This window comes from Kickxella alabastrina, assembly GCF_025024165.1.
Source record: "Kickxella alabastrina strain RSA 675 chromosome Unknown BX661scaffold_1, whole genome shotgun sequence".
NCBI classification, from domain to species: Eukaryota; Fungi; Kickxellomycota; class Kickxellomycetes; order Kickxellales; family Kickxellaceae; genus Kickxella; species Kickxella alabastrina.
Window position 1 is genome coordinate 537,309 of NW_026251472.1, and position 25,551 is coordinate 562,859.

The 25,551-nt window shown below is 52.3% G+C and overlaps 13 protein-coding genes across 13 annotated transcripts; 7 read left to right on the top strand and 6 right to left on the bottom strand.

The window, feature by feature from the left end:
• Positions 1-372: 372 nt before the first annotated feature.
• On the bottom strand, positions 373-1,712 carry BX661DRAFT_175196 (uncharacterized protein). Its single transcript, XM_051534013.1, has one exon. The coding sequence runs from the start codon at positions 1,528-1,530 to the stop codon at positions 451-453; it is 1,080 nt and encodes a 359-aa protein (XP_051394999.1). The 5' UTR covers positions 1,531-1,712; the 3' UTR covers positions 373-450.
• A 1,678-nt stretch (positions 1,713-3,390) lies between these two features.
• Positions 3,391-5,785, top strand: BX661DRAFT_139031 (uncharacterized protein; the record flags this gene model as incomplete). Its single annotated transcript, XM_051532764.1, has 3 exons — positions 3,391-3,495; positions 3,602-3,886; positions 3,968-5,785. The coding sequence occupies 3 exons, from the start codon at positions 3,391-3,393 to the stop codon at positions 5,783-5,785; spliced, it is 2,208 nt and encodes a 735-aa protein (XP_051395000.1).
• Positions 5,786-5,987: 202 nt separating this feature from the next.
• Positions 5,988-6,732, top strand: BX661DRAFT_167849 (DTW domain-containing protein; the record flags this gene model as incomplete). Its single annotated transcript, XM_051533370.1, has 2 exons — positions 5,988-6,630; positions 6,713-6,732. The coding sequence occupies 2 exons, from the start codon at positions 5,988-5,990 to the stop codon at positions 6,730-6,732; spliced, it is 663 nt and encodes a 220-aa protein (XP_051395001.1).
• A 164-nt stretch (positions 6,733-6,896) lies between these two features.
• Positions 6,897-7,514, bottom strand: BX661DRAFT_192628 (formyl transferase; the record flags this gene model as incomplete). The annotated part of the gene is made up of 1 exon (XM_051537719.1): positions 6,897-7,514. The coding sequence occupies one exon, from the start codon at positions 7,512-7,514 to the stop codon at positions 6,897-6,899; it is 618 nt and encodes a 205-aa protein (XP_051395002.1).
• A 304-nt stretch (positions 7,515-7,818) lies between these two features.
• BX661DRAFT_138517 (elongation factor TS-domain-containing protein) lies at positions 7,819-8,778 on the top strand (the record flags this gene model as incomplete). Its single annotated transcript, XM_051532727.1, has 1 exon — positions 7,819-8,778. The coding sequence occupies one exon, from the start codon at positions 7,819-7,821 to the stop codon at positions 8,776-8,778; it is 960 nt and encodes a 319-aa protein (XP_051395003.1).
• Positions 8,779-10,446: 1,668 nt separating this feature from the next.
• Positions 10,447-10,635, top strand: BX661DRAFT_138509 (DHHC palmitoyltransferase-domain-containing protein; the record flags this gene model as incomplete). The annotated part of the gene is made up of 1 exon (XM_051532725.1): positions 10,447-10,635. A coding segment is annotated over one exon (189 nt), but the record flags the coding sequence as incomplete, so codon positions are not given.
• Positions 10,636-11,380: 745 nt separating this feature from the next.
• BX661DRAFT_175205 (uncharacterized protein) lies at positions 11,381-12,374 on the top strand. The gene has a single exon (XM_051534014.1). The coding sequence runs from the start codon at positions 11,460-11,462 to the stop codon at positions 12,357-12,359; it is 900 nt and encodes a 299-aa protein (XP_051395005.1). The 5' UTR covers positions 11,381-11,459; the 3' UTR covers positions 12,360-12,374.
• Positions 12,375-12,434: 60 nt separating this feature from the next.
• On the bottom strand, positions 12,435-12,962 carry BX661DRAFT_211352 (uncharacterized protein; the record flags this gene model as incomplete). The annotated part of the gene is made up of 1 exon (XM_051538724.1): positions 12,435-12,962. One exon carries the CDS (start codon positions 12,960-12,962, stop codon positions 12,435-12,437), a length of 528 nt encoding a protein of 175 aa, XP_051395006.1.
• On the bottom strand, positions 12,849-13,830 carry BX661DRAFT_2389 (uncharacterized protein). Its single transcript, XM_051538993.1, has one exon. The coding sequence runs from the start codon at positions 13,514-13,516 to the stop codon at positions 12,959-12,961; it is 558 nt and encodes a 185-aa protein (XP_051395007.1). The 5' UTR covers positions 13,517-13,830; the 3' UTR covers positions 12,849-12,958.
• BX661DRAFT_2390 (nitrogen permease regulator of amino acid transport activity 3-domain-containing protein) lies at positions 13,831-17,648 on the top strand. The gene has a single exon (XM_051538994.1). It carries the CDS (start codon positions 14,145-14,147, stop codon positions 17,310-17,312), a length of 3,168 nt encoding a protein of 1,055 aa, XP_051395008.1. The 5' UTR covers positions 13,831-14,144; the 3' UTR covers positions 17,313-17,648.
• BX661DRAFT_175212 (uncharacterized protein) lies at positions 17,381-20,326 on the top strand. The gene is made up of 4 exons (XM_051534015.1): positions 17,381-17,465; positions 17,522-18,834; positions 19,197-19,272; positions 19,414-20,326. Exons 1-4 carry the CDS (start codon positions 17,387-17,389, stop codon positions 20,031-20,033), a joined length of 2,088 nt encoding a protein of 695 aa, XP_051395009.1. The 5' UTR covers positions 17,381-17,386; the 3' UTR covers positions 20,034-20,326.
• A 1,451-nt stretch (positions 20,327-21,777) lies between these two features.
• BX661DRAFT_138796 (uncharacterized protein) lies at positions 21,778-21,990 on the bottom strand (the record flags this gene model as incomplete). Its single annotated transcript, XM_051532748.1, has 1 exon — positions 21,778-21,990. A coding segment is annotated over one exon (213 nt), but the record flags the coding sequence as incomplete, so codon positions are not given.
• Positions 21,991-23,193: 1,203 nt separating this feature from the next.
• Positions 23,194-24,977, bottom strand: BX661DRAFT_175217 (DHS-like NAD/FAD-binding domain-containing protein). Its single transcript, XM_051534016.1, has one exon. The coding sequence runs from the start codon at positions 24,746-24,748 to the stop codon at positions 23,525-23,527; it is 1,224 nt and encodes a 407-aa protein (XP_051395011.1). The 5' UTR covers positions 24,749-24,977; the 3' UTR covers positions 23,194-23,524.
• Between the last annotated feature and the right edge of the window lie 574 nt (positions 24,978-25,551).

Genomic DNA, 25,551 nt, shown 5'->3' on the forward strand with positions numbered 1-25,551 from the left:
TTCCGAGAACAATTCCTAGCTGCCCGACAGCTATTCCTTATATGCTTTTCTTGGCACATAAATAAACTATAATAAAAATGTATCATCATTTTTTAATTGCCACACGCATAATCAATTAACCCCATTAAGACAACATGCAAAGCCATGTGCCTAAACTGTGATATGCATTGCTGAAAATCCTTAATCATGGGTCGAGTTATATAAATGCATTCATTGCATTTTCTTAGAGTTCAGGAATACTCGCCCATTTCAGACAGATACCCGAACTATTTTTGCAACGCTTTCACGCAATCATTAAACGCAAATACGGAGCAATGAATTATTGAACAAGAATACTACACCATTAAATATTTTATTAATATAATTAGAAATGTTTTCCATGGCGGTATTTTTATTTAAGTGTAGTTGTGAAATAAAAACAACAAAAGTGGTATACATTATGCAAACCAATTAAAGCATTCGCTGTGTGTCCGTTATAAATACGGGCAATGGATCTTGGAATTCAAACTGGGACCCCTCCATCTTCATTTCATGCTGATTTATATCATCAGCGAACAAGTTACCCTGGTCATATATTGAATTCGGTTGGTGGTTGTTTTCCAACTTGTCGTGGGCAAATGCCTCCATCTCCACGCTGCGAGTTTGCTGGGCAACCAAGCTATCCTTGTGAAGCGTGTTCATAAAACTGCGCATTGTTCGCTCGCGCCAAAACATGTGTCCGATAACTGGAGGCCCTAAAATCATCCAAATGTAGCCGTTAAGCATGGCCATGTTTGTCAAGGCGATGGCAATCCGACCCCAGGGAGAGTTTGAGCCCTTAGTGAGATTCAGCACCATACTGACAACCAAAACAATTGTCGAAACAACTATAGTCCAGATGGCCATACGAAAGCCGTTGAACGCATTGGCAATCTTGCGCATGCGGAAATACAGCACCCATGATGCGATAATCATGATGAGGAAGTATACATAAATCCACATTAAATACCCATCGCTGAATGCGCACGCGCGCAGGCCATGATCCTCGAGAAGCCATATGCCCTGTGGGCCCTTGAGCGAAGTGATCACAATGCTTGTGATGAGAGCTGGTGACCACATTGCAAAGAAAGGCCAGAATTTGCGGAAAAATCCAACAGTTTTGTTTTCTGTACGTGCTTTTGTGCTGCCCGAGATAAACACGCGATAAAACAGGACTAGGCGCATGTAAATGGCAGACAAAAACACCGCCAGACCAAATGTAAATAAAACCCAGGCACCCCAAAACCTGCATGCTCCAAGTGCACCATTGTACATAGCCATGCCCTGTGCTATGTTGTTCGAAATATTAAAAACAATTCCACCAATAGCAATTGTGATGGTGATACCCACGTGTTGCGCCTTCATAGGCGGGAAGTTTCGGAACCAAACAGCGTAGAAAAGAGGGGAAAACGATGCTAGAGTGACTCCCAGTGATGTGTAAAACACAACTGTTTCTGTTGTTGTCGGAAGATTAAATATATCCTGTGCTGTTAATGGCTTGTCGGCCGCCATGATTAAAAAAATAAAAAAATAAAATTAGAGCGCTTAAAGCCTAAGCTAATAAAAAGTTATGTTAAAAAAAGTAAAACTTGGAGAAAATTAAATACCCAATTCTAAAACAGAAAATGTATTTTTTTGGGACGGACGCTGCCTTCTTATTACACTCCAAATTTGTCAATAATGTTTTTTATCTAATTTGTTGTTAAATCAAGAAAGATAATTGAATGCCCAATCTGTTTCATGTGATACAACAGAACGAATATGTCCGGAATAGCAGCATAACAGGAAATAAAAAATAACATGAAAACATGAAATAAAATAAAATAAAATAAAAAGGACAAAATGATGATGAAATACTACCTCTTTACTTGCTGAAATATCAAGGATCAAATTGCATTTGACTGTAGTGCCTTTGTAAACTTTGAATCGCTCACAAACAAATTGGCAAATTGGCAAAAAGAAAAAAGGATTCATGCTAGAATTGGACAAAGATTTGCACTGTGCCCTGTGGACAAAAGCGGAAGTTTGCATCCACCACAACGGCCTAACAAAAAATTGGGCTGGGCTAATTAAAAATGTTTAAAGGGGAATTATATAGTTTCAGCCCGAAACGATTACCATTGCAGACTGATCATCTGATTTGATTGACTGGCATGCGCAGCGATGGGGACCTTCAGCCATTAATGCGTCTGTGCTACTCGCATGACGAGGCCACACCATCCTCAAGTAGCCGAGGAGGCGCGGAAATGAGTGTTTTAGATTTTATAAGACAGTGGGATGATCAATGTTTGATTTTCACTTTTAAAAACAATCACGCAGACAACAAGATTTCAAATCGAAAAGACCTTTTATCAATTGACAAATCATTCCATTCACAAGACGAAAAGACAACACACAATCTGAGGCTGTTTTCAATTCACATATCACATTTGGGAAGTTACCAGTTGTAAAAAACGCTGTCAATGACCATGCCGCGCAATGCCTTGAGAAACTTTGACATGACTAATTGTAATTGACGTGCTATAGCTGATCACTGAGTAAACTGATCGATTAGTAGATCAGTAACAAAAAATTTTGTGAATTGCAAAAAAAAAATTTTATCGCTGCAATTTTTCTTTATCTTTCGTCGTCTCTGTAGCATTTAAAAAGGTGCCGTTGCTGACCGCTCAGCCTTAAACTTTTTCTTTTCTTTCTCATTTGTATTTTTTATCTGGTAGTCAATTTTTTTAGTGTAGTAATGTTTTTTTTGATGATTTGTATATAATGTAATATTGCCCTGTACCCCCTCTTTATTAAGCGTGAATATAATAATGTTGTTGTGTGTGGCTATGATGACTTCTGTGGTATAAACATGTATGGCTTTCATAAGCGAACGTGACACTTTGCCGAGATGAGGAAACCTATGTCTGAGACCAACACCACAACAACACTATTGTGTTCTAGCTTTATTTTGAGAACATTCTTTTTGGCCTGATTGATAGTCTTTTTTGTTTAAATAATTTTGATTTAATAAAATAATTGCAAAATCAGCTTACAACTCAGTTACGAAGCCCGATCCGTGTCACCAAGAATCGAGATAAAATAAAGAAAAATTGAAAGTGTTTTAAGCCCTGATCCATACCTGCAACCTTGATTAAAAGATTGCACGTGACGTAATATCGGCTCGGAGCACGGGTGTTTTTTACGCTGCCACAGCCCCATTTAAAAATGAAGGCTTTTGCACGTGCTGTCACCTGCAACGCCATGATGTGTTCCTCTCCATGCTTGCTTTTTAATATGTTTGCTGCCCATTTCAGCTGCAAGGCATGCAGCAACTCTTTTCAACTTTTTACACTTTGAAATTTGAAAATAAAACATTAAAAATACGTAAAAATGTCTGGTTTCTCCGACCTCGTTGGAAATGGCGCCGATTGCGGGCCCGGAAACGGAATGAACGGCCTTGTGAAGCAATTTAATAAGGACCACAGTCTGGAGCAGGTAAGTAGAGGCAGAGCGAAATACGTATTCAAAGACATCCTTTTTTGCACACGAGACTAATACCCCCGAGCTGTTTATTGAATTACTGCGCACTTGAAAACTGTAGGATCGGTTCAGCCCGCAAACACAGCCCTCGTCGTCCAAGCAGGCGTTTAGACAGACATTCCGGCAGAATGCGCCGGTAGCGTCGCCGCAGACGATGGGAAATGAGTTTATGGCACAATCCAACAGAGCACAGGGTCCTGGGGCTTTCAACTTTGCCGACATGCACCGTGAAATCAACGGCGCGCACACCAAGTCCAGCGTGCCCCAGGCTGACTGGTCGGCGGATTTTGCTCGGCATCAAGCGGCAGGTGTCGGCAGCAGCAGCGGAAATGCTGAGCTCGAGCATGTATTTGCTCGCCCTGGCGCTGGGCCGGCACCAATGAATCCTGCGGGTCCAATGCATCACATGCGGCCGATGGCCGGACAGCAGGCGAATTGGGCAGAGCAGTTCCACCGCCCGGCAGTGCAGGCGCAGAGCGTAGTTCAGGCGCCGGCAAACGCGGCCGTCATGCGACCCGACCCGATGGCCATGGCTTTTAACGAGGCACGCATGTACTCGATGATGTCGGGACCCGGCATGATGCTGCAGGGGCCTCCGATGATGGCTTATCAGCAGCAACAACAGGTAGGTGGAACTGCCCAGCAGCAAATGCCCAAGATTTCTAATGTGTCTGAGCAACTAAGTGAAACAGCAAGCAATGACAATCTCGCCAAGACCGCAGCTCAAATATTGGACTCTATGAGCCAAAGTGCTAACCCCAAATTTAAACAATCCGACTTCTTTTCATTTATGCATCAACTGGCCGACGGACAGGCGACCATCAGTGGCAACCAGGTGGTGGCGAATGAAAAGGGCAAACAGGCCGCGTTGCAACAGGATGCTGTGAGCAACGGGCCGACGTGGGCCACCGAGTTTGAGCGCCGCGCGGAGGAGCTTGTCAACCGCGAAGCGGCGGCGCGAGCGAGCGAGCAAACGCCGCAGGATGGCAAGATTTTCTCGGAGGAATTTGCACGCGGACTGGAGCGCAACTGGGCCGAAGAATTTGAGCAGACGCTAGACGGGCCGCTGAACGAATCGTCAGTCAGCGGACACCCGCAGGACGTCGACGCTGGGCTTGACAAGTCGGGCAGCGACTTTCTGCGTGGCGGGGTGGACAGCGACTGGCTGGAGCAATTCAAGAACAACATCCAGCCGCTGCTCAACGACCAGGACCGCGAATGGCTCGACACACAGAAGGAGTGGGAGGCCATGAACGCGATGGAGGCGACGCATCGCGCGGTTGATCCCGAGCTCAATATCTACCGGTTCCAAAACGACAACTACTATGCGGATCTGTCACCAGAGGCGCTGCGCGAGACGATCCAGCATATGCAACAGAGTCCTGAGTCAGCCAGTCTGGGGGACAAGATCCTGGCGCTCGAGAACGCCGTCATGAAGAACCCGAAAGACGCCGGTATGTGGCTGCAGCTGGGCCTTAAACAGCAGGAGAACGAACAGGAGCAGGCAGCGATCGCGGCGCTGCGCAAGGCAATCTCGCTAGATCCTGACTCGCTGGGCGCGCACCTTGCGTTGGCCGTGTCATATACCAATGAGGGGTACCAGATGGACGCATACGATGAGCTGCACGAATGGGTGGCACGCCACCCACGCTACAAGTCGCTGGTGCCAGCTTCAGCATCCAATAGCATGACCAGCAGCGACGGGCGCAAGGACTATGTGCAGGACATTTACATCCAAGCGGCGCGCATGTCGCCCGGTCAGGACTGGGACCCTGATGTGCAGGTGGCTCTGGGCGTGCTGTTCAACATCTCGACCGAGTACGACAAGGCCGCCGACTGCTTCAAGGCCGCGCTATCAAAGCGCCCTGACGACTACATCCTGTGGAACCGCTTGGGCGCGACGCAGGCGCATGTCGGCAGCAACAAGGATGCCACGACCGCGTACTTCCGCGCGCTTGAGCTGAACCCGAGCTTTATCCGCGCGCGTTACAATCTTTCGCTGGCTTCGACCAACATGGGGCAGCACCGCGAGGCTGCTGAAAACTGCCTCATAGCACTGTCCCTGCAGCAGCGCGAGATGAGGTCCCTTGACGAGAAAGGCGGATCTATCTCACAGGCCGCAGGCATGAGCTCGACAATCTGGAACGCGCTGCAGCTGTCGATGTACATGCTTGGCGAGCCCAAGCTTGCCGAGGCCTGCGAGAGCCAGGATTTGAGCGCCTTCCGCGAAAAGTTTGACTTTTGAGCAAGCATTACAACCATTTCTATTTTTCATTTTTAATCGATTTATATCACGTGGATTGGCGCAAAAAAAGATGAAATTTGAAAAAGTACCCGTCCGCTGCCAGGCAAGCTGACCCGTCTTTGCCCCTGGCGGACGCTTGATCCGCTCAAAAAATCATTTACATTTTAAACACTATAGTTCAATTCACATATTTTATTTCAACATGGTTGGTGCGCAGCCCTACGACATAGAAGCGTTAAAGATAGAGCCAAAGCCCGTGCTCGACGCCTGCGGCGAGCGGCTGGCCTGCGACCTGTGCGGAAAGAAAACAAAGTTTTTTTGCTACTTCTGTTGCCGGCCAGTGCCACAGCTGGCGGGAAAGATACCGCAGATCCGGCTGCCGTTTAAAATGGACGTGATCAAGCACGCCAGGGAGCTCGACGGCAAGTCAACTGCAGTGCACGCCAAGATTATCGCGCCCGAAGACATTGAAATAATCACGTACTCGGACACTTGCCTGGACGACGTGGATCCCAGCCGCACGGCGCTCTTGTTCCCAGGCCCGGATGCCCAGGACATCTCCGAGCTGGATGCATCTACCTTTGACAGGGTCATTGTCATTGATGGGACTTGGTCGCAGGCCAAGGGCATGGTGCACAATAGCATCAAGCTGCGCCGCATGCAAAAGGTTACTGTGAAGCCTCGCAGGACACGGTTCTGGCGGTACCAGAACCTCGACGACAGCTTCATGGCCACCATCGAGGCCATCTACTTTTTGTACCGCGACAGCTTTAAGAATGGCGAGTACGACGGTGAGTACGATGCCCTGATGTACTTTTACAAGTACTTTTACGACTTTATTCAGAGTGAGTACGCAGCTCTGCCAGAAAGAAAGTTCCATTCGAAGCATCAACAGGGCTACATTGCTTATAAGTCGGTCACGCCCAGTGAGAACCCGCGCCCACTGAAGCGCGACAATCGGGCAAAGGCCAACTATGACTTTGACGACCTCGAGCTGGGCAGTGTGTTCCAGGAGCAAGAGCCAGAATAGAAGCACGCTGCGTGTGCCTCCAAAGAAGCTAGATTTTATAGGGTTCTAATTCAATATATATATAAAGTTGAAAGTAAGCGCTCACTGAGTCTGGCCGCTGCCCGCAAGGACCTGCTTGACTGCCCTTGGCAGAATCTGGTGCTCAGCAGCATGGATTCTGTTTTCCAAGTCTTCCAGCGTATCGCCCTCGACACACGGAATCACTTGCGTCATAATGGGCTTGCCCTTATCAACCTCGGGTATGACATAGTGGACCATGACGCCTGTGCTCAACCTCTTGCCCTCCTTAAACTCCTCATACGCCCTGTCAATTGCATGCGCACCGTCTAGCTCGCCGGGCAGCGCAGGGTGCAGGTTGATGATCCGGCCCCTGAACATGTCGATGAACGCTGGCGACAGAATGTGCATCCAACCGGCCAGTACAATCAGGTCAGGCGCCTCTGTCCTCTCAATGTGCTGAGCCAGGTCATGGTCAAAGTCTTCGCGCGTCTTCCCCGCGTCCTTGTACTGCTTCAGCGTCTGCACAAAGGTCGGGATCGATGCGTTGGACGCGCGCGTTAGTCCGTAGGCGTTCTTCTTGTTGCTCACTACCAGCGTGATCTTGCCGCAGCCGAGCTCGCCCTTTTGCTCGGCGTCAATGAGTGCTTGCAAATTGGACCCGCTGCCGGAAATGAGCACGACAATCTTCTTGGAGGCCATGGGGGTGAGTTTAAATGTTCCACAATTCGAAAAAAATGAAAATGCCGAAAAAGAAGCAAAAATAAACAACGTGCTCGACGAAAACCAAAAAAGGAGCCTTGCTTGTGATTGAGATGGCGTTTTGATCACGACTCAGCGAGCTGATAACAGGGGAGAGTCGCTCCCGGATTATCATCATCATTATTGAAGATCCACAGTATCATTTAAACTTTTTTGTTTCTCGTATTCTTCTTCGTTTGAATTGCTGTACATTTCTAAATTTATAAAACACATGTCGGCCGCAAAGTTGTTCGTCTCGAATTCGATGCTGAGGAGCAACAGCCTCGGCAGTTTCCTGCGCGGGTACGCGACCAAAGTGGACATCAAGGCGCTCAAGCGGCTGCGCGAGCTCAACCCTGTATCGATGACCAAGGCCAAAGAGGCGCTCTTGAGTACAGACAACAACATTGACCAGGCCCTGCAATGGCTTGAAGACGACGCCATGAAATCGGGCGCCAAAAAGGCCGAAAAGGTCAAGGATCGCGTGGCCACCGAGGGTGCAATCGCCATCCATGTAAACGACGCGCTGACCGCCGCTTCGATAATCGAGCTCGGGTGCGAGACAGACTTTGTCGCTCGCAACTCGACCTTTGTTGATCTTGCCTCGGCTATTGCGCAGTCCGGGGTGGATTTTGCCAACAGCGCCGTACTGGCAAATGTCGAGATCAGCGAACTGGGCAAGAAGATGCTGGCTGACCGGACCGTCGCCGATACAGTCACTGAGACCATTGGCCGGCTGGGCGAGAACATTGTGCTGCGCAGGGCTGCTGCCGTCGGATCTGAAGACAATGTTGTTGTCAGTGGGTACGTACACAGCGCGATTGCAGGCACCAACGGTGCATCAGCCGGAAAGATTGGCGGAATCGTGGTTATCAAGAGCGACAGCCTAAGCAAAGACAACCACCGGGCTACGCTGAGCCAGCTCGCTAGGCGCCTTGCCCAGCAGGTTGTTGGCTACGCCCCGCGATACACGACCGTCGCTGAGTGGGAGAGCGCCAAGGCTGCGGGCACCGAGAACTCGGAGGATTTGCCAGAAGTATCGGTGCTCGAAGCCCAGCAATTCCTCTTTGGCGGCGGAACCATTTCCGAAGTGCTTGAGAAGGTTTCCAAGGGCGTCGGCTCACCGGTTGAGATCACATCTTTTGTGCGCTTCGAGCGCGGTGAGGGAGTCGAGAAGGCTGTGAAGCCTGACTTTGCAGAGGAGGTGCGCCAGCAGCTCGCGTGAATATGCCGGCCCGAGGAGTAATAACTGGGTGGTATTTACTGTGCGCGCGCGTGAGAATAAGAGGCCTAGCCTAGGGATCAGGCGTACAGTTTTTTTGAATAACAGATTCTCGATTTGATTGGAAAAAAACGCTGCCTTTCGTTATGATTTCTCACCCCAGTACAACGGGAAAAGCTAAAAGTCTTTTTTTCGCCATGTAAAAATATTTTGATATCCTCTTCTCGTCTTCAATTTTCCTTGCGTAAACAAAAATTCAGGGAAAAAGTTGCTGTGCTTTGAAAGGGCCAAAATACAAACAGAGCGGGTTTCTTTTGCTGATTTTTTATTTGCATTCAGCTCTATTTTCTATTACATTTAAATTTCACCCCACCTGTTTGTTGGCTGGCGGGCCATGCACATATAAACCTTGCACAACCTCAATTAAGAATGGACCAGGGCCCCAACCAAGGCTTTATTGGAGAGTCGCTCAGACGCTTGGACGACCACACTAGCCACACAGTATCTGCTTTAGACAACCACCGCCGCAGCAGCAGCAGCAGCATTTCAGTTGACATTGCCGAGAGCAATTCCAGTAAAGACGCAATATTTGAAAATTACAGGGAGAGCTACTCCGACTATAGCGGCCATGAGGAAGAAGACGACAAAGATGACGACAGCAGTGATTTTGACGAGGGTGTCGGTTTTGTACCAGTATTTTCTCGGAGGCGCACGGCGTCGATGCAGGCACTGCATGGGCTCGACATCGTGTCTACGCTCGAATCGAGTGGGTCAGAGGATGCCGATAGTCGGGGCTCTGCCAGCGACGGCGACGAAGACGAAGACGACAGTGATAGCAACCGTGATAATGAAGGTGCTGGATATCTGAGCATAGTTCACAGTTCTAGCAGAGGGGTGCATGCGCGTGTTAGTGGAAGTGGCAGCAGCAACAGCAACACCAAATATGACCGGCATAACTGGGATTTTTACAGCACCCTGGGGACACCTAGCAAGCCACACTTTGGCACTGCGGGTTCAGGTCGCCCCAGTGTCGACAGCGGCAGCGGGAGTGGCGCCAGCGAGTACAGAGTCGCACCCAAGCATATGAGCTCAATGGGCACGCTGGCAACAGTGGCGCAGAGCAAAGTCTCTGCTGAGGGCGTATTGTCCGCATCCGACTCCATTACGCTAGCCCCATCGGAGCTGCATGTAGACCACAGATGTGGTTCTGTGAATGGGAGCTCGATGGGCACAAGGCGCAAGCATCGGGCTCGCTTCGGCAATATTATGCCGAGGATAGCCCAGCTTGTGCCCGCCTCGGCGTCGGTGCCCAAGGGAGCATCGGTATTTTGGTTTCGAAAGCATGGGTTCGAGGGGCCCTGGGACCCACTGTTCATTGTTCACTGGGTGGGTGTTGCGCTGTTTGTGCTGTGTTTTGGGGTTGTTCTCGGATTGTACCTGCGAGTGGCCGATGCGAACAACAAAGACGCGGTTGCCAGATGGCGTGTTGTTTTGGTGGGTGAGATGGCGCTAGCTGCAGTCACCATCATCTTGGATGTACTCATAGCACTTCGCGACGTCGAGGCGCCCGAGATCAAGTCGTCGGCGCAGGCAACCGCTGGTAACAGTGCTCTTGGACGAGGGCGCAACCCTGAGTACATCTACGAGCGGGGTGTCCCCGTCGTGAACTCAATGACCAGTATCTGCCAGGTTTGCAACTTGCTGGCCAACCCAGGCACGCGGCACTGCAAGCTGTGCAATAAGTGCGTCGGCGGCTACGACCACCACTGTCGCTGGATGAACACGTGCATTGGCGACGCCAACTACGGCCTGTTCATGGCATTTGTGGCCGCAGCTCTGCTGTACATCACTGTCATGCTGGCATGCATTATACGGTGCTTCTACAATGCCGGACAGGACCAGAGGGGGTTCCAGGAGGTGCTGTGGCGGGCGGTCGGCGCACTCTGGGCCATGTCACCGACATCACCGGTCGCGCAGGCTGCTTCCGTTGTGTTTCTGACGCTGCTTGCACTCTACATGGTTCTCGTTCTGGTGGCTTTCATGGGCCTGACGTTCTTGCTTGGGTTCCATATCCGCTTGCGGTGGTATTGCATGCGCACTGTCGACTACTTGGCGCACCCGCACAGCCTGCGCACGGGCACATCCTGGCTGCAGTCAGCCAGGCGGTATCGGACTATCGGTAGCTCGTCGCGGGTACCCGATGGGAGTGGTCACGCCTATCGGAATCGTCGCCTGTACTCTCCATCGACGCATTCGGCGCAGTCGACATTTGCAGCTGCATCGGTGATGCGGCGGATAGCCTGTCTGCCCGCAGAGGGCGCGTCTCTGATAGTCGGATCGGGCGAATCAGTGGTGTCGCCCGGTTTGCCCTGAGCTTCATATCTAGTTCTAACACTTGCTCCGAATGCACACTTTTTTTTACTAGAACCAAATGTGTATTATTATTTTTTTACTCTGGCAGTAGTGCAAGGTGCCAGCAAAAGCCATCATTTGCTCGGCTGTGACCTTTTTATTTTTGCGTGCTAGGCCTATAATTTGACTCTGCACGGCGTTTTAGCCTGGTTTTTGGGTAAAAAAAAAAAGTGAAATTGAAACGTAACCGTGCCTTGTTTCCTTTTTTTGTAGTCACTTTTTATTTTACTCATTCATACATAAATATTACGCATCTTCATTATTCAAAACATATGCTGCCATCAAAGAACCGGCTGCAGGCCAAGCAAAAGATCCTTAACCCACGCTCGGTCGCACTGTCATCTGAGCCAGTGTTGCATAAAAACAAGGAAGGGGACAAAACCAGCAACAAGCAGCAAGCGGCCAAAGAGCAAACAAGCACAGCGACAACGACAACATCGAAGCTGATAACAGCCGCTCCAGCTCCGTTCAGCTGGACAGCAGTGAGCAGCGAACCAGCAGCATCATCAGTTGCATCAGCGGCAGCAACATCCGCCAGCACTACCGCTACCACTGGAGAGCAGTACACATACGTTACTGATGAGAGCGGATACACGTGGCTTTACGACACGATCTACGGGCAGTACTACTACTACGATGCCGCGCAAGGAACGTATATTCCCTATGGACAACCAGTAACCACTGCCGCTGCTGCTACTGGCTCCGAGCAGTCCAATGCGAATGACAACGACAACGGCAATGGCGATGGCAAGGAGGGTAAAGACGGCAAGAGCAATAAGAAGCGGCGAATAGTGCGTATGGCCGGCGGACAAGTATGGGAGGACGCAACGTTGGACAAATGGCCAACCGACGACTACCGGCTATTTGCCGGTGATCTGGGCCCAGAGATGACTAGCGAAATGCTCCAGCAGGTATTTGGCAAGTTCGAAAGCCTTCAGCGCACTCATGTGGTGCGGGACAAAAAGACGGATAAGAGCCGCGGGTACGGGTTTTTGAGCTTTGGCAATGCTGATGATTTCCTCAAAGCGTGGAGGGAGTTTAACGGCAAGTATGTGGGCAGCAGACCGATTACGCTGCGGAAAAGCAACTGGAAGGACCGCAATGCTGATATTCGCAAGGTCAAGAGACAGGATAAGCGTGCGTTTTTGGAGTTTAAGCACAAGAAAAAATAAATACAAAAAATAAGAAGGTATATTTATATTTATATTTTTTATGTATAATGATGGTATTACACTCTAGGTAAATAATTAACAGCAGGATTCACTGACGTGGGTGGTCTTAGGGCCCTGTTCGTACGAGTCGGCCAGCGACCCCGACGTCTTTGGCGAATTAAAACCATCAGCGTTGTTCTGCGCACCAGCGGCAGCCCTCCGCCTGATAGAGCGCATCATCTTGACGTACCGAATTCCCTCGACAGCAATCTGGCCCAGAGTCAAGCCCAAGCATGTGACAAGGAACATGGGGATGTACCCGTTCATGATAACAATCATCAGCACGTAGCGGATAATGGTTATGACAAAGTAGATGCAGGCGCGGGGGAAAATTCGCCATGGTTGGCCGGGCTTGTCATGAATGCTGTCGATGCCCAGCGAGAATAGCCGCTCAGCGATTCCGAGCACAATGAGGAAGAAGTATGCCAGCGCAAATTGGCTTGTTGTGTGGAGAGTGTAGGCCTTGAAGACCAGGCCGAGGTAGACTGACGATTCCTGCTCGCCGGCGCGGCTGAGCAGGTGTCTGTGCGCCTCTTGGAATGAGCCTAGGAGTAAGGACGTCATTGCTGGTCTGGGTTGTGGGTGGTGGGGGGGGAGGTAGGGAGTAAAGCTGTTATGTGTGTGAAAGAATGAAAATAAAAATGAATAAATAGACAGGTAGATAGATAGAGACAGGGGCTGAGAGCCGTGTGAAGACTAGAAAAAAACAAATAAAGAAAAGAAAAAGAGAAGCAAGAGACGACAGTGGATGATAACAACCAGAAAGGAAATTTGGGGGGCAGCGAGTTAAAAAGGATTGGACAAAAAAAAGTTGGTGGTGGGTGGAATGCCCAAGGAATGACCGAGGAAGGAGAAAAGAACAAACTAGAGGACAATGGACTTTGCGGAGCAGGTGGAAAATCTAGAAAAGAAAAAACGAGACAAGCCCAAAAGCGAATATATGCACAAACACAAGATCGTACAGGGTGTATGCATTTATTTGCGTGTTTTGAAAGGCTGGAATATGTAGCGGGCAGGCAGGCAGTTGCAGCATTTGCAGCAGTTGCAGCACATACTCTGCCCCCCCCCCCCAAATTAGTAAAAGCGGATGATATTTTGGCTCGCACTTTTATTTGCATATTTAAAAATGGAATTGCTTTTAAAAGTGCTCCTTTTTGCGAGAAAGTAAAGTGCCAAAGAAAGTCATTTTCAAAGCGAGCCCAGCCAAGCGTATTTTTCCAATATTTCCCACCTTTTGGATTGCGTGTGACCACGGTGTGCTGCTGGTGTTAAGAGAAAAATACCAAATAAATTTTAAAAAAAAAGCCCAATTAAAATGTGATCCGTTCGACCCACACGATTTTCTTTCAGGAAAACATTCCCAAGCTCAAATAAAAGGTTTATAATTTTTTTGAAGCGGCAGGATGACATTTACTCATTCGGAAGGATTTTTATATGGATCGGGTGGTCTCGTGCATTTATCCCATGAATAATGCCGATGGCCACACGCTGTCATTACACTATTTCGCGCCGTTCTTTTTTTTTTGCGGGCGCGACCTGCACTTTTCCACGCTTAGAAAGACAGGCACAATCAACCAATCAATCAATACATTTATTATTAGTATATTTGTTTGTTCGATAGTTTATTCGTTCATTTATTAGTTTTCAATTGAGACACTTGCCGATTACGTATCATGAGCCTAGGGCCCTTGCAATAAACCTCAAAACCAAGTATTGGGACAATTACACACAGGTACACAGATACACATGGCACATCAGGGCAATGCGATTCTTGGAATATTTCTGGCGACATACTCGTCAAAGGGCGACTACCTGCCGCTGCGGTACCCGATGACACCGCAGGACATTGAGATTGCAGAAGGCCTATTGAAGGAGGCAGAGGCGCGGAAGCGGGTGGCAAGAGAGGATCGGGGCGCTGAGCCAGACGGCGTGGATGATGAGGCGCCAGTTGTTGAAATGCTGGCACCTGAGGCGGAGGTGGAGGTGGAGGTGGAGGCGGAGGCGGAGGCGGAGGTTGAGACGGAGGGTGAGGCTGAGGCTGAGGCGGTGCCGGCGGCAGAGGCGCTAACAACGGCGGCAGAAGCAGCGGCGGCAGCAGTGGCCGCAGCAACAGCAACAGCAGAAACGACAGCATCAGCACCAGCATTATCACCAGCAGCAGCAGCAACAGTAGCGCCATCGGCAGCGGCAGCGGCAACGACAGACGAGGCGGGCGCAGAGAAATCAGCGAGGGACAACCTGTCGCGCACAGCCAGCTGCGTATCGATTGGAAACGCGAATGTAGGCGTTAACCCGCAGAGCAAGACGGCCAGGCTCGGCGGCAGCGACAGCAGGCTGGACAAGGACAAGGACAAGGACAAGGACAAGGACAAGGACAAGGGCGGTGCTGCGGCGTGTATTTCGCAGGCGATCCACGGGTTTGACCCAAAGTTCCTGGCGCAGATGTTCTCGCCGCGGCCGTCGATGAGCGACCGGCGGTTCCAGGTGGCGATCGACGGGGTTCTGTTTGTCGGACACCCGCTGCGCGACGACACAAAGGAGAAGGCGCTGGACCCAGACTACTACGACGCCGAGCAGGACGACGCCGAGACGATGTCGCGGCTGGCGTCGCTGGGCGAGCTGGGCGAGATGGACGGGTGGAAGGTCAAGTCGGACATTCTGCTGCACCGCGGCACCCACCAGCAGGGCTCCAAGCTGATGGCCGACCTGGGGCTGATCAACCTCATGCTGAACCGCGAGCCGAGCGAGGCCGGCGACAGCGCGATCTCCGAGGGCGAGCGCGCGGTGCGCGACAGCCACGAGTGGAAGCGGCGCGGGTACCGCAAGCGCGTATACCCGAGCCTGTTCCACGTGGTGGTGATGCTGGACAACACAGCGGCGGGCGTCAACGCGCTGGCCGACCGCGTGTACGAGCACGTGCTGCGGCGGCTGACCAAGGCGCTGATGATCGAGCAGATCGAGGCCAACTACGTGCTGACGCAGTCGCGGCTGATCCGCAGCCTCAACGAGGTGGCGGCGGCCGAGGCGTACGGCGCGGCGCGCTACCTGCGCGAGCTGCTGCGGTGCTCGACGCTGGCGGCCGACCTTGTCGAGCTGTTCAACGGGCTGCGGCGCAGCGAGGTTGTGCGGCTGCACGTGCACCGCCGCATCGCGTTGTCGCTGCACATCCCGCGCGGGCCGGCGCTGGAGCGGGCCGCGCCGCCGGCGCCAGCGCCGCGCCCGGTGTTCTGGACCGGCGGCTACGTGGTGGCCGACGGCGGCGGCTATGCGCCGGCGGACGGCAGCGCGGCAGCATCGGCGGCGCACACGCCGCGGCCGCAGACGCCGGCCGACGGCGCGCCGGTGGCGCCGGCCACGACGCGGTCCGTTGCGGCCGACGTGCAGGAGTACGGCGAGGCGCTGCACTTTGGGCCGGCGCCGACGCTGGCGCAGGCGCAGCTCCACACGTACCAGGCGCAGGCGCACGCGCACCAGCTGCACACGCCGCAGCGCCTGCACCGCATCGGCGCGCTGCCGCCGCCCGGCATCGTCGCGGCCGACCGCGAGCTGGGCCCCGGCGACCACGCGCAGTACCCGCGCATCGAGGCGTACCACGCGCTGCTGCTGACGGGTGACGACGCGCCGGCGCTGCGGCGGCGGCTGCAGCTGACCGACGCGTCGCCGACGCTGCTGGCCGTGGTCGACAAGGCGTCGCCGACGCGCACGCTGGCCGTGCTGCACCGCATGGTCGACTGCTCGTTCGCGCAGCTGCTGCGTGTGGCCGCGCACCTGGTGTACTGGGGCGCGGCGCGGCTGGTGTGCCCGGTCAGCCTGGGCGCCACGTACGCCGTGCAGCGCGTGCCGCCGACGCTGCACGCGCGGTTCGCGGCGCGCGCGTTCACGCTGTGCTCGCTCGCGCAGCTGCTGGCGCGGCTGCACCCGCCGCGGCCGGCCGCGCAGGTGCTGGAGGCCGTGGCCGGCGCCGCGCGCGCCAAGGACCGCGGCGTGCGCGGCGAGTTCCGCGAGATGCTGGTGCTGCTGCTGCGCGAGGACGCCGTGGCGCAGCTGCACACGTGGCCCGTGGCGCTGGTGCCCAGCCACGTGCGCCACGGGCTGTCCGAGGACCGCTTCGTGTGCCTGGCCTTTGCGTGGTTCCGGTCGCTGCACGCGGCGCACCCGGACCTGCTGGGCGCGTTCCCGCGCGCGCTGCTGGACCGCGCCGAGCTGGGGAGCTGGCTGAACGACGAGCAGCGCGAGCGCGCCACCGTGCGGCTGGTGTACGACGCGACGCGCGACGCCGAGGCGCGCGTGATGCTGGGCCACGTCATGCGCAAGCTGGCGCTGCAGCGGTCGCGCGCCGCATGGGACGCCAAGCGCCGCGGCAAGCACGGCGCCGAGCTGCGGCGGCTGGAGCGCGCGATGGCCGCCGAGGAGGCGCGCGTGCACGCCTTCTGCGACCGGCTGCAGGCCGAGCGGCTGGACGCGTGGGTGCGCAGCAAGGCGCAGCACGAGGCGGCGCTGGCGCGGTCGCGCGCCGAGCGCCGGGCCGCCGGCGCCGATGTCGCCGAGGGCAGCGAGCTGCACTGCTGGTATGCGTTCATCCGCCAGGACCCGGACCTGGCTGAGCTGGCGCGCGAGGTTGTGACGCGCTTTGTGGCGATGGTGCCGGCGTCGCCGCTGGCGCTCCGGTCGCCGGCCGAGGCGCGGTTCCTGGCGCGCGCCGCCGAGCGCCGCCCGCAGCCGCTGCAGGAGTGGTTCGTGCGCAACGCCCACCTGCTGACCGGCGCCAACCACCTGGTCAAGCTGGCCGACGCCGTCGAGCCGCTCAACCACCGCGCCGACGCCAAGCAGCGTGAGCTGGGCGCCAAGCTGCGCGAGCTGACGCTGGTGCTGCGCGAGCTGGACGGGGTGGTGGAGCTGCCGCAGCACGTGTGAGCGGCGTGATTGGTGCGAGTGCTTTTCAATTCAATTGGCGCAGATTACAATACGAGGAGCCAGGCAGCCGCGCGATGTTCTTGCTTGGTTGGCTGGCTGTGCATCGTTCGCATCCCCTCTCCCTTTTCGCTTGCGCGCTATTCCTTGCTTTTCGTTCTGCTTTTTTTTATTTCGCCTTACCCAATTACCCCAGCTATCCAATTGCCCAGTTGCCCAGTTAGCTGCCCAATTACCCAGATCCCACCAACCCATGGAGCGCGCGCCCAGCCGAGCAAAGGCCTCCAATATTCTGCGCCCCGCCAGCCGCGCCCAGGGCGCAGCCGACAGCCAGCCGCTTTCCAACACATTCATGGGCGCAAACGCGCTCCAAAACCCAAATTACACCCCCAATTACACCCCCAATTACACCTCCAATTACACTCCCGGCTCAGCCACGCCGCAGCAGCAGCCGCGCGTGCTGCCGGGTGGCGCCCGCCTGCTGGGCCCCGGCCTGGCCGGGATGCCTGGCATGCAGCCCAGCGCCTACCAGCTGCCGCTCGCGCCGCCCGGGCTTCTACGCCGGCCGCCGTCATCGGCGCAGTTCGGCGCCCAGCAGATGGACACTGCAGGCTTTGGCGCGCTCGACCAGCAGCAGCAGCAGCAGCAGGCGCCGCCGCCGCCTCTGAGCGCCGGTGCCAATGGCCGCGCCCGGATGGGCTCGTACTACGACGCACCCGACAGCTCGGCGCTAGCCGTGCCGCGCTCAGCCAGCCGCGCCGACCTCGGCTGCATGCCTCTGCAGCAGCACCAGCAGCTGCCGCAGCGGTCGGTGTCGCGCTCCGGGTTCCCGGGCGGCGGCATGTGGGGCAGCCCGATGGGCATGGCGCCGTTCTTCGGCGGCGGCTTTGGGTCGCTCGGCGGCGACATGGTCAACCCGGCATCGCCGCAGGCCATGCAGCAGCAGCAGCAGCACATGCACATGCAAATGATGATGATGGGCGCGGGCGCAGGCAGCCGCCCTGGAAGCTCGCTGCAGGCTGCGCGGCCCGCCACGTCGACCGGCTTCCGCACGCAGCCCCCCGACCCTGAGGCCCCGCTGGTCGTCAACGTTGCGCGCGGCGGCGCCCGCGTCATCGGCCCCAAGCGTGCGCCCACTGACATGCCGCAGCCGGCCTACCTCAACGCCATCCCGCAGTCGCCATCGTCGGCGCTCGGCGCCCTGATTCCCGAGCCGTCGCTGTTCTCGCGCGACCACTTGCCGTCAGCGCTCTCCAGCAACTCCGACTTGGCTCACAGTCGCGCCAGCAGCGCAATGCAGCCGCCGCCGCCGCCCTCCGAGGAGAACATGGAGGCTGCTGAGGCGCGCGTCAGCCGCAAGCTCCAGGACCTGGAGATCTCCAACCGGTCGCTGTTGGCCGTCAACTCGCAGCTCGAGGCCCGCGTCAAGTCGCAGCGCGAAGAGATCAGCGACCTCAAGAAGCAGATCCAGCTGAAAGCGACCTTTGCGCCCGACGCGCTCCCAGACACTGAAATCTCAGACGAGGTAAGCATTACATGTGTTTTTTATTATGCCCACCCACTTATCTTACTCTTCTCGTGTGCTCTCTCTCGCCCTGTGCGCATCCATATCTGCTCCCTCATTTCCCTGCCCAGTCTCCTCCGAGCTGTGCCCCCCCCCCCTTTTTGAGAAGAGTGTGAGTGTTGTTGTTTTTCTGCCTTGTTTGCTCCTAGCATACGCCTATCAAAAGAAAAAAATGAACAAGAACAAAGTACAAACTCCTATATCCTCCCCCATCACCACCTCCTCCCCGCTTCTCATGCCCGCCAAAATAGGCTCTGAGATCGGCGCTTAAAGAGGACAAAGTTTTTGAACGCCTGATTTCTAATTTGGATCACCTCATACAGGATGCCAAGTCTGCTCTCGAGTACCGGTCTACCATCGCTGCGGGCAAGGTTATCAGCGCAGCCGAGCTGAACGAAGGTAAATATTTAATTGAACTAAACTGAACTGAACTGAACTGAACTGAACTGAGTGGGAATGCCCTGTGTGGATGTTCTATAAAACATACTAAATAATCTATATTGCGCTCAATCAACGCGTTTTTCATCTCCCTCCATCTAGACGGATCTCAGCTCACTGTCGGCAAAAACTCGGAACAACGTATCGACCCATCGAACGAAACCGAAACCGACGATGAGAACGACGACAACGACAATGAAGATGAAGACAAGGATGATGACGCCGCGGATAAACCGGGCCTGCCGACCGAATCTGCCGTCTCGGAATCTCAGGGCGCGAGTGTCGACACTGCAGCGGACTCGAATAATGACCCCGAGGTTGAGAGCGCAAAAATACAGGAGGCCCGGGAGCTGATCGCTCGCCTGATGGTGTTGGCCTTATCCTCGCCCGAACCACCCTCGCCAGCACAGTTCACTGACAAGCCTAACTCGCGCATTCCCAGACGCACCATTGGAGGACCCGCATCCCCTTCTGCTGCTGCTTCAACTTCTGCCTCTGCCTCTGCTGCATCAGCTGCTAGGCCGCCCAGCGCAATGAAGGGTGGTCTCCGCACTCCCATCAAAGCCCCCGGAACGCGTATTAGCAGTTTCGGTGTGGCTTCGGAGAACTCGCCTGTGCGTTCGCTGGTTGTGAGCCCGACGCCATCTGGAAGAGTCAGCACTGGGATTGCCGAGAAAGAGCAGATACTGGATATTTGTCGCAAGCTGCAACAAATTCTCTAACATTTTTTTTTCTATCTATCTATCTATCTTTCCTTTATTTGGTATATTGGGATATAACTGCAAACCAACAATATTAATGTTAATCAAATATCAATCATTTATTTATATATATATTAAATTATTTTACAAACAAAAGTCACCATCATCCGCTTGCTTCGCCCGCTGATTACTCGGACTGCTAGTCGGGAAATACCAACCCAAATTATTCAAGGTGCAGAGTGGCGCGATACATGGCGTCTGCTGACCCAGTTACAGCAGACATACAGGGTTATCTTTTCCGTATGTATTTTGCAGCTAGATACGCAACAGTTACGATAAAGTTCAAAATTTAGCAAAATTGGAAAAATAAATAAACACTTCTGTATTTAGTGATAAAGGGATAGCATGAAGAAAAAGAGAAAAAAAAAGTATAATTATAAAACTGTCAAGTGTTTGCTCAGTTAGTCTAGAATTGCGAGCTGCTTGTTTGCAGTAACTGCCACACCGTTGGATCGACCAGTCGGGCGCCCGCAGGTCCATCGGATTTGTTTGTACTGGTATCAAGGCTGCTCAAAGTGCTCAGCAGCTTGTCAACTGAAATACCACTACCATTATTAACGTCTCCGATGTTGTCTTCTGTTGTCGCTTTGTAACTGGAAACCATGCCGCCGATATGATTAAGTCTAGACGATATCAACGACATAGGTGACAGCCCCGTTCCACCCGAGAACATTGGCGCAAGCTCCTGCTGCTGCTGCTGCTGTTGTTGTTGTTTGTTGGTTTGAAGAAAAGCTGTGTTCTTTGCAAAAATGTCCGAAAACGCCGTCTGAACATTATTGTCGGAGTGCGATTCGCTGCGCTCACCGCCTGATACCCCCGGCCATGCGAGCGGCGCAAGTGCACTGTCGCTACTGGAATCACTAAAACTGCTGGACATCGACATGCTGCTACCGCTTCCTTGTTGTTGTTGTTGTTGTTGCTGCTGCTGCTGCTGGTGATTATGATGTACCAATGGCATGTCACCTAAAATGGCATTTAATTGCTCTGTCGTAAACGCCGAGTCCAGTGTATTTATGCTGCCAATATTTTCACCACAAAGAGGAAGCTGTTGGTGAGGATGATACGGTTCTTGTGGTTGTGCGTTATTTTGTCTGAATACCGATGGCAGAGTGTCAGTTGGTAGTGGTGCTGGGATGGGGAATTCGCAGGAGGGGGAAACTGGGCGTGCGCGCTGCTGGATGTCAGGGAAAAACGATGTGCTCATGTTTGTTGATGAATAACATATGTTGGACAAAGGCTCGTTGGAAATACTCAGCGGTTGCTGTTGCTGTTGCTGCTGTTGTTGCTGTTGCTGCTGCTGCTGCTGCTGATGTTGGCTTGAGTGAGGCGGCGGCAGTAGCGATGGGAGTCCAGACAACATTGACGCAGTGGTGCGGATACTTGGCGCGTAATTTTCCTTCCGGTTTATGCTGCCAAAAGCAACCAGCGCAGATGCAGGCGTGGACATAACCGTGGGAGGGTAATATGAGCTTGTGTTTAAAAATCTAAATATATCCCGGCTACCACCACCATCACTTGTGCCGCCCAGTCCCTGAAAGTAAGAAAACGCAGGATACGCCGGCATACCCAAAGTCTCTGTAATACCATAAACACTAGACCCACGCATGGGATTGCGCCTACTATCCCTAATGCCTCTACGCTCCTTCACCTTTTCTGCCATCGCTGCTGCCTCTGCCAAAGCTGCTGCCGATGCCACCGCCGAGTTTTTTCGTTTGCGTGTGTGCACGATATTGTGGCGGCGGAGATTGCTCAGTACGGAGAATCTCTTGGTACATCCGGGATGGTCGCAGGCAAAGGGCCTTTCACCCGTGTGGGTGTATCCGTGGGACATGAGTGAGCTTGGACGCGAAAATCTTTTCTTGCAGTATTCGCACTCATACTTGCGCTGCTGCTTTTCCTTCTCGGTGTATCGGATCATAAGGGTTTGCGGCTGCTGCTTCAACTGAATCTGAAACTTGACATCAGTATTCCTCTTGCTGCTGCTACTACTACTACTACTACTAATTCTGCTGTCAGTGGTGCTATTTGTACTGGTAGCGCTGAGCGGCGATGATGAGCCGACTGTCGGATTCGTAGTGCTTGCTTTTTTTGAAAGTACAACGGGCGCGCGTTTAAAAGCTGTGATGTTTTCCGACGAAGTCTGTGCTTTTAGCAAGCTGTCTTGGTGTGTTTCGGCAGCCATTGCAGCGGCAGCGGCCGCGGAGAGTGCAAAAACATTGTCGGCTGGCAATGCGGAAAGCTGCTCAATAGGAATATTGGCGGACGGGTGGTGGGTGCTGTTGATTCCTAGCATCATGTCCAAGAAATCTGCGCTTTGAGATTTTGTTGGATAATCTGCGGATAGGCTTGGATCGGAACAAGTTGGATTAAGATCCTGAATGAATGTCATTGTGTCTAAGGGAGTAACAACGATAGAAAATAAATCTTGGGTGGGGGGGGGGGGAGTTGGAGAGGGCCACCAAGTTGGAACAAGTGCGGAGAATGAACAAAAATACGGCACTGCTTTTTGTTGCGGTAAAATAAAATAAAGCGGGGGATAAAAGAGGAAGAAGAGTTTTTAAAATGAAGTGCGGGGGTACACTTAAGTCAATTGGTGTGTTAAGAGTGAGAAATACTCGAGAGATAAAAAAAGTGATCGAGATGCAGGCAAGAAAAAAATAATATAATGTGTGCCTAAAGACACGGACGATAAAGGAGAGAGTAGAACAAAAAGGAGTCTTAAATATAACTATATGGTCTTGGTCTATGCAGTATTAAAATTGTTTACAAATTGCACGAAATGTTTTCAAGTAGAGGGAGTGTAAAAAAAACTTTGCGATTTTTTTTGTTAAAGTCCTTCATACATGGCCACAACGGCCACTACATATGTAGTTTTTTTCCCTCTGGCATCGTCTGCTAGTGCAAAAGTGATCTGCGCGCAACCTTGAGCTCCAAACTTTTTTCTTACAAGCACATAACATGGAGTGGACTGCGCCTATTGTATGATGCTGTGTGTTTTAATTTCTGCAACATTTGGCCGAGAATTGCTTGATTTTGGGCCAGGCTCAATACAAAGCGCTTTGAAAGATAAAAGAAGCGTCACTAAAATATCATTAAAACGTTTTCAAATATTATCTTGATCAAGTATAAATCCGTTCATATGCGCAGGCACATAGCGCCTAGAAACTCATGAACAGACGATTTTGTGCGTTGATTGGCCTGCCGAGCATATACAAGCGATCGGCGAAGCAATGGCCAGAAGCAATCGGCCAAGTCGGGTTAATACACGGACCGTTGCAAATATTAATTAAACAGGGGCTACACTGGAAATGATAAATTACCAGCAAATACAAGTAATTTTTCTTGATCCTTGGTCAACTTACAAATTTAAGTATAATTCTATCAAGCCACTCCTGGCGACTAGTCATTCGCTGCTGGAGTGGAAAAATGTATATATGGGGGGAGTCCTTCATTTATTGATCCTGGCCTAGGCTGTTTGTCTCTTCCAAAAACGCATTGCGAAGCTCGGCCAGCTCGTCTGTCCAACCAAGCCGCTCGGCAAGCAGCACACAGGCCGCGTCGCAGTCGCCCAACACCAACGCGTCGCGGTGCGTGTGCCCAACGTGCTTTCCGTCAAAGTCAAATCCGGTACCAGGCGCACTAGCCTCGCCTACCCGCACGCGATTTATCAGAAGACGCGGCACGCTGTCAGCGACGTCGTTGATGAGCGATGCAAACGGCTGGACCAGCAAAGACGTGCCCATGACGACCAGCAAATCGCAGCTACCAAAGTCGTTTTCAAGCAGCTCAAAAAAGCGCGGAGGCAGGCCCTCGCCAAAAAACGTGATGTCGGGCTTGACCAGCGAGTTGCAAACGCTGCAACGCGGAATCTCGTCCTGGAATATCTTTTCCTTGACCCAGGCCTGCGAGTATTCCTTGAGGCACTTGCGGCCAATGCAATGGGCCGTATGGAAGGATCCGTGCGCCTCGACAATTAGCCCGGGATCTATTCCAGCAACACGCTCAAGGCAGTCGATGTTCTGAGTGTAGTGTCGCCGGAGCAGCCCCTTTTTTTCAAGCAGCTTGACAAAAAAGTGGCTCTTTGTGGGCACAAACTGACCCGGATAAAGCTCCTTTGCCAGCACATAGAACGGCTTTGGCTGTTTCCGGAAGTAGTCGATGGAAAAGATGGCTTCTGGGTACGGGAGCTTGTATGATTGTAGGTTGTCATACAGCCCGGTTTCTGGCGAACGAAAGTCAGGAATTCCAGCATCGGTGGATATCCCAGCACCCGCCATGACTATGATATTCCTTGCTGTCCCCGACTTTATCATGTCTGCAATCGCATCCAGCGATAAAACCTCGCTCGGAAATAGCGACTTCGTGCCCTCGGGTAAAAATGGCCTGTAGACAGTGAGCGGCGGCGGCGGCCCCCTGTACATTGTAATGTCGTCGTCCGAATCCTCCCCTGAGCTCGACGAAAAAGACTCTACATCACTGAATTCCTCTTGGGCACTCTCATGATCGCCACCACTGGCAGGAACGACAGCCACTGAATTGTCGGCCGCATTGCCAGTATCACTGTGGGGATGCGTGCAACCCCCGCCAACAGATTTGCTTTCCTGAAACTTGCCAAGAATGAGCGCATCTTCCAATTTCTTGGTTAGTTCATCGACAGCATTTGAGTTGAAACCCATTCTCCCGCAAACAAAATACTTCTGGCGGCTTTATAAACAATAAATAAAAAGCGAGACAAATCAAAATAACTGTCCTTGGCGCAAGAATATGTCGGACGGATTAAAAAAAGTAAAAAAGCAGCCAAACTTGAAACGACGATCGAAAGAATGAAAGGATTCAAAATGTACATTGTTGTCCTGTGCTCCGCAGACCTGTTTGCTTTGCACTTATTGTTTGTACCCGATCGGCACATGATCTCTATAGCGGGGATACAAAAAATAATAAACAGTCATGTGAGATTAACAGTTAAAATGTAGCAAAACAAAAATGAAAACATCAACACAATTCAATTTTGAAAGTCCGGATATTTGTCCTTTCAATTGATACCTATTATAAGTTTCAAAGAAAAAAATCATAAAAACAAACTTTTTTTGCAAATGACACGCAGATCAACGCCAAAAATGACATTAACAACATAGTGCTCTTGTAGCTTCAGCAACCAAACAAATCCAACTATTAATTAATTAGTCCCAACGTTGCTGATTTATTGCTGGCGTCATTTAATTGAGTCTAAAGCGATGCTTTCTGCAGCCCAGCTGGAAATTAAATCCAAATTGTTTGGCAAATGCCCAGATGGATGATAGAGGACTTTAAATTTTTCGTTTTAAAAATTTGCAGATTGTCAAGTTGTCATTTAGATCGTTCTATTTTTGGCAAATAAAATAATCGTGTTTAGTAGAAAGAATCCAAATGCCAGATTAACTGCAAGGTATTACTCCAGGACTGGTTGTTTTGCAAAATGAAAACAAACCAGCTTCGCATC

Bases quoted from the DNA above. Each gene is read 5' to 3' on its own strand.
- BX661DRAFT_175205 (XM_051534014.1), top strand. From the start codon at position 11,460: ATGCTGCCATCAAAGAACCGGCTGCAGGCCAAGCAAAAGATCCTTAAC.
- BX661DRAFT_2390 (XM_051538994.1), top strand. From the start codon at position 14,145: ATGGCACATCAGGGCAATGCGATTCTTGGAATATTTCTGGCGACATAC.
- BX661DRAFT_2389 (XM_051538993.1), bottom strand. From the start codon at position 13,516: ATGCAAATAAAAGTGCGAGCCAAAATATCATCCGCTTTTACTAATTTG.
- BX661DRAFT_175217 (XM_051534016.1), bottom strand. From the start codon at position 24,748: ATGGGTTTCAACTCAAATGCTGTCGATGAACTAACCAAGAAATTGGAA.
- BX661DRAFT_175196 (XM_051534013.1), bottom strand. From the start codon at position 1,530: ATGGCGGCCGACAAGCCATTAACAGCACAGGATATATTTAATCTTCCG.
- BX661DRAFT_175212 (XM_051534015.1), top strand. From the start codon at position 17,387: ATGTTCTTGCTTGGTTGGCTGGCTGTGCATCGTTCGCATCCCCTCTCC. The intron at 18,835-19,196 runs GTAAGCATTACA...CACCTCATACAG, and splicing joins ACACTGAAATCTCAGACGAG to GATGCCAAGTCTGCTCTCGA. The intron at 19,273-19,413 runs GTAAATATTTAA...CCCTCCATCTAG, and splicing joins CGCAGCCGAGCTGAACGAAG to ACGGATCTCAGCTCACTGTC.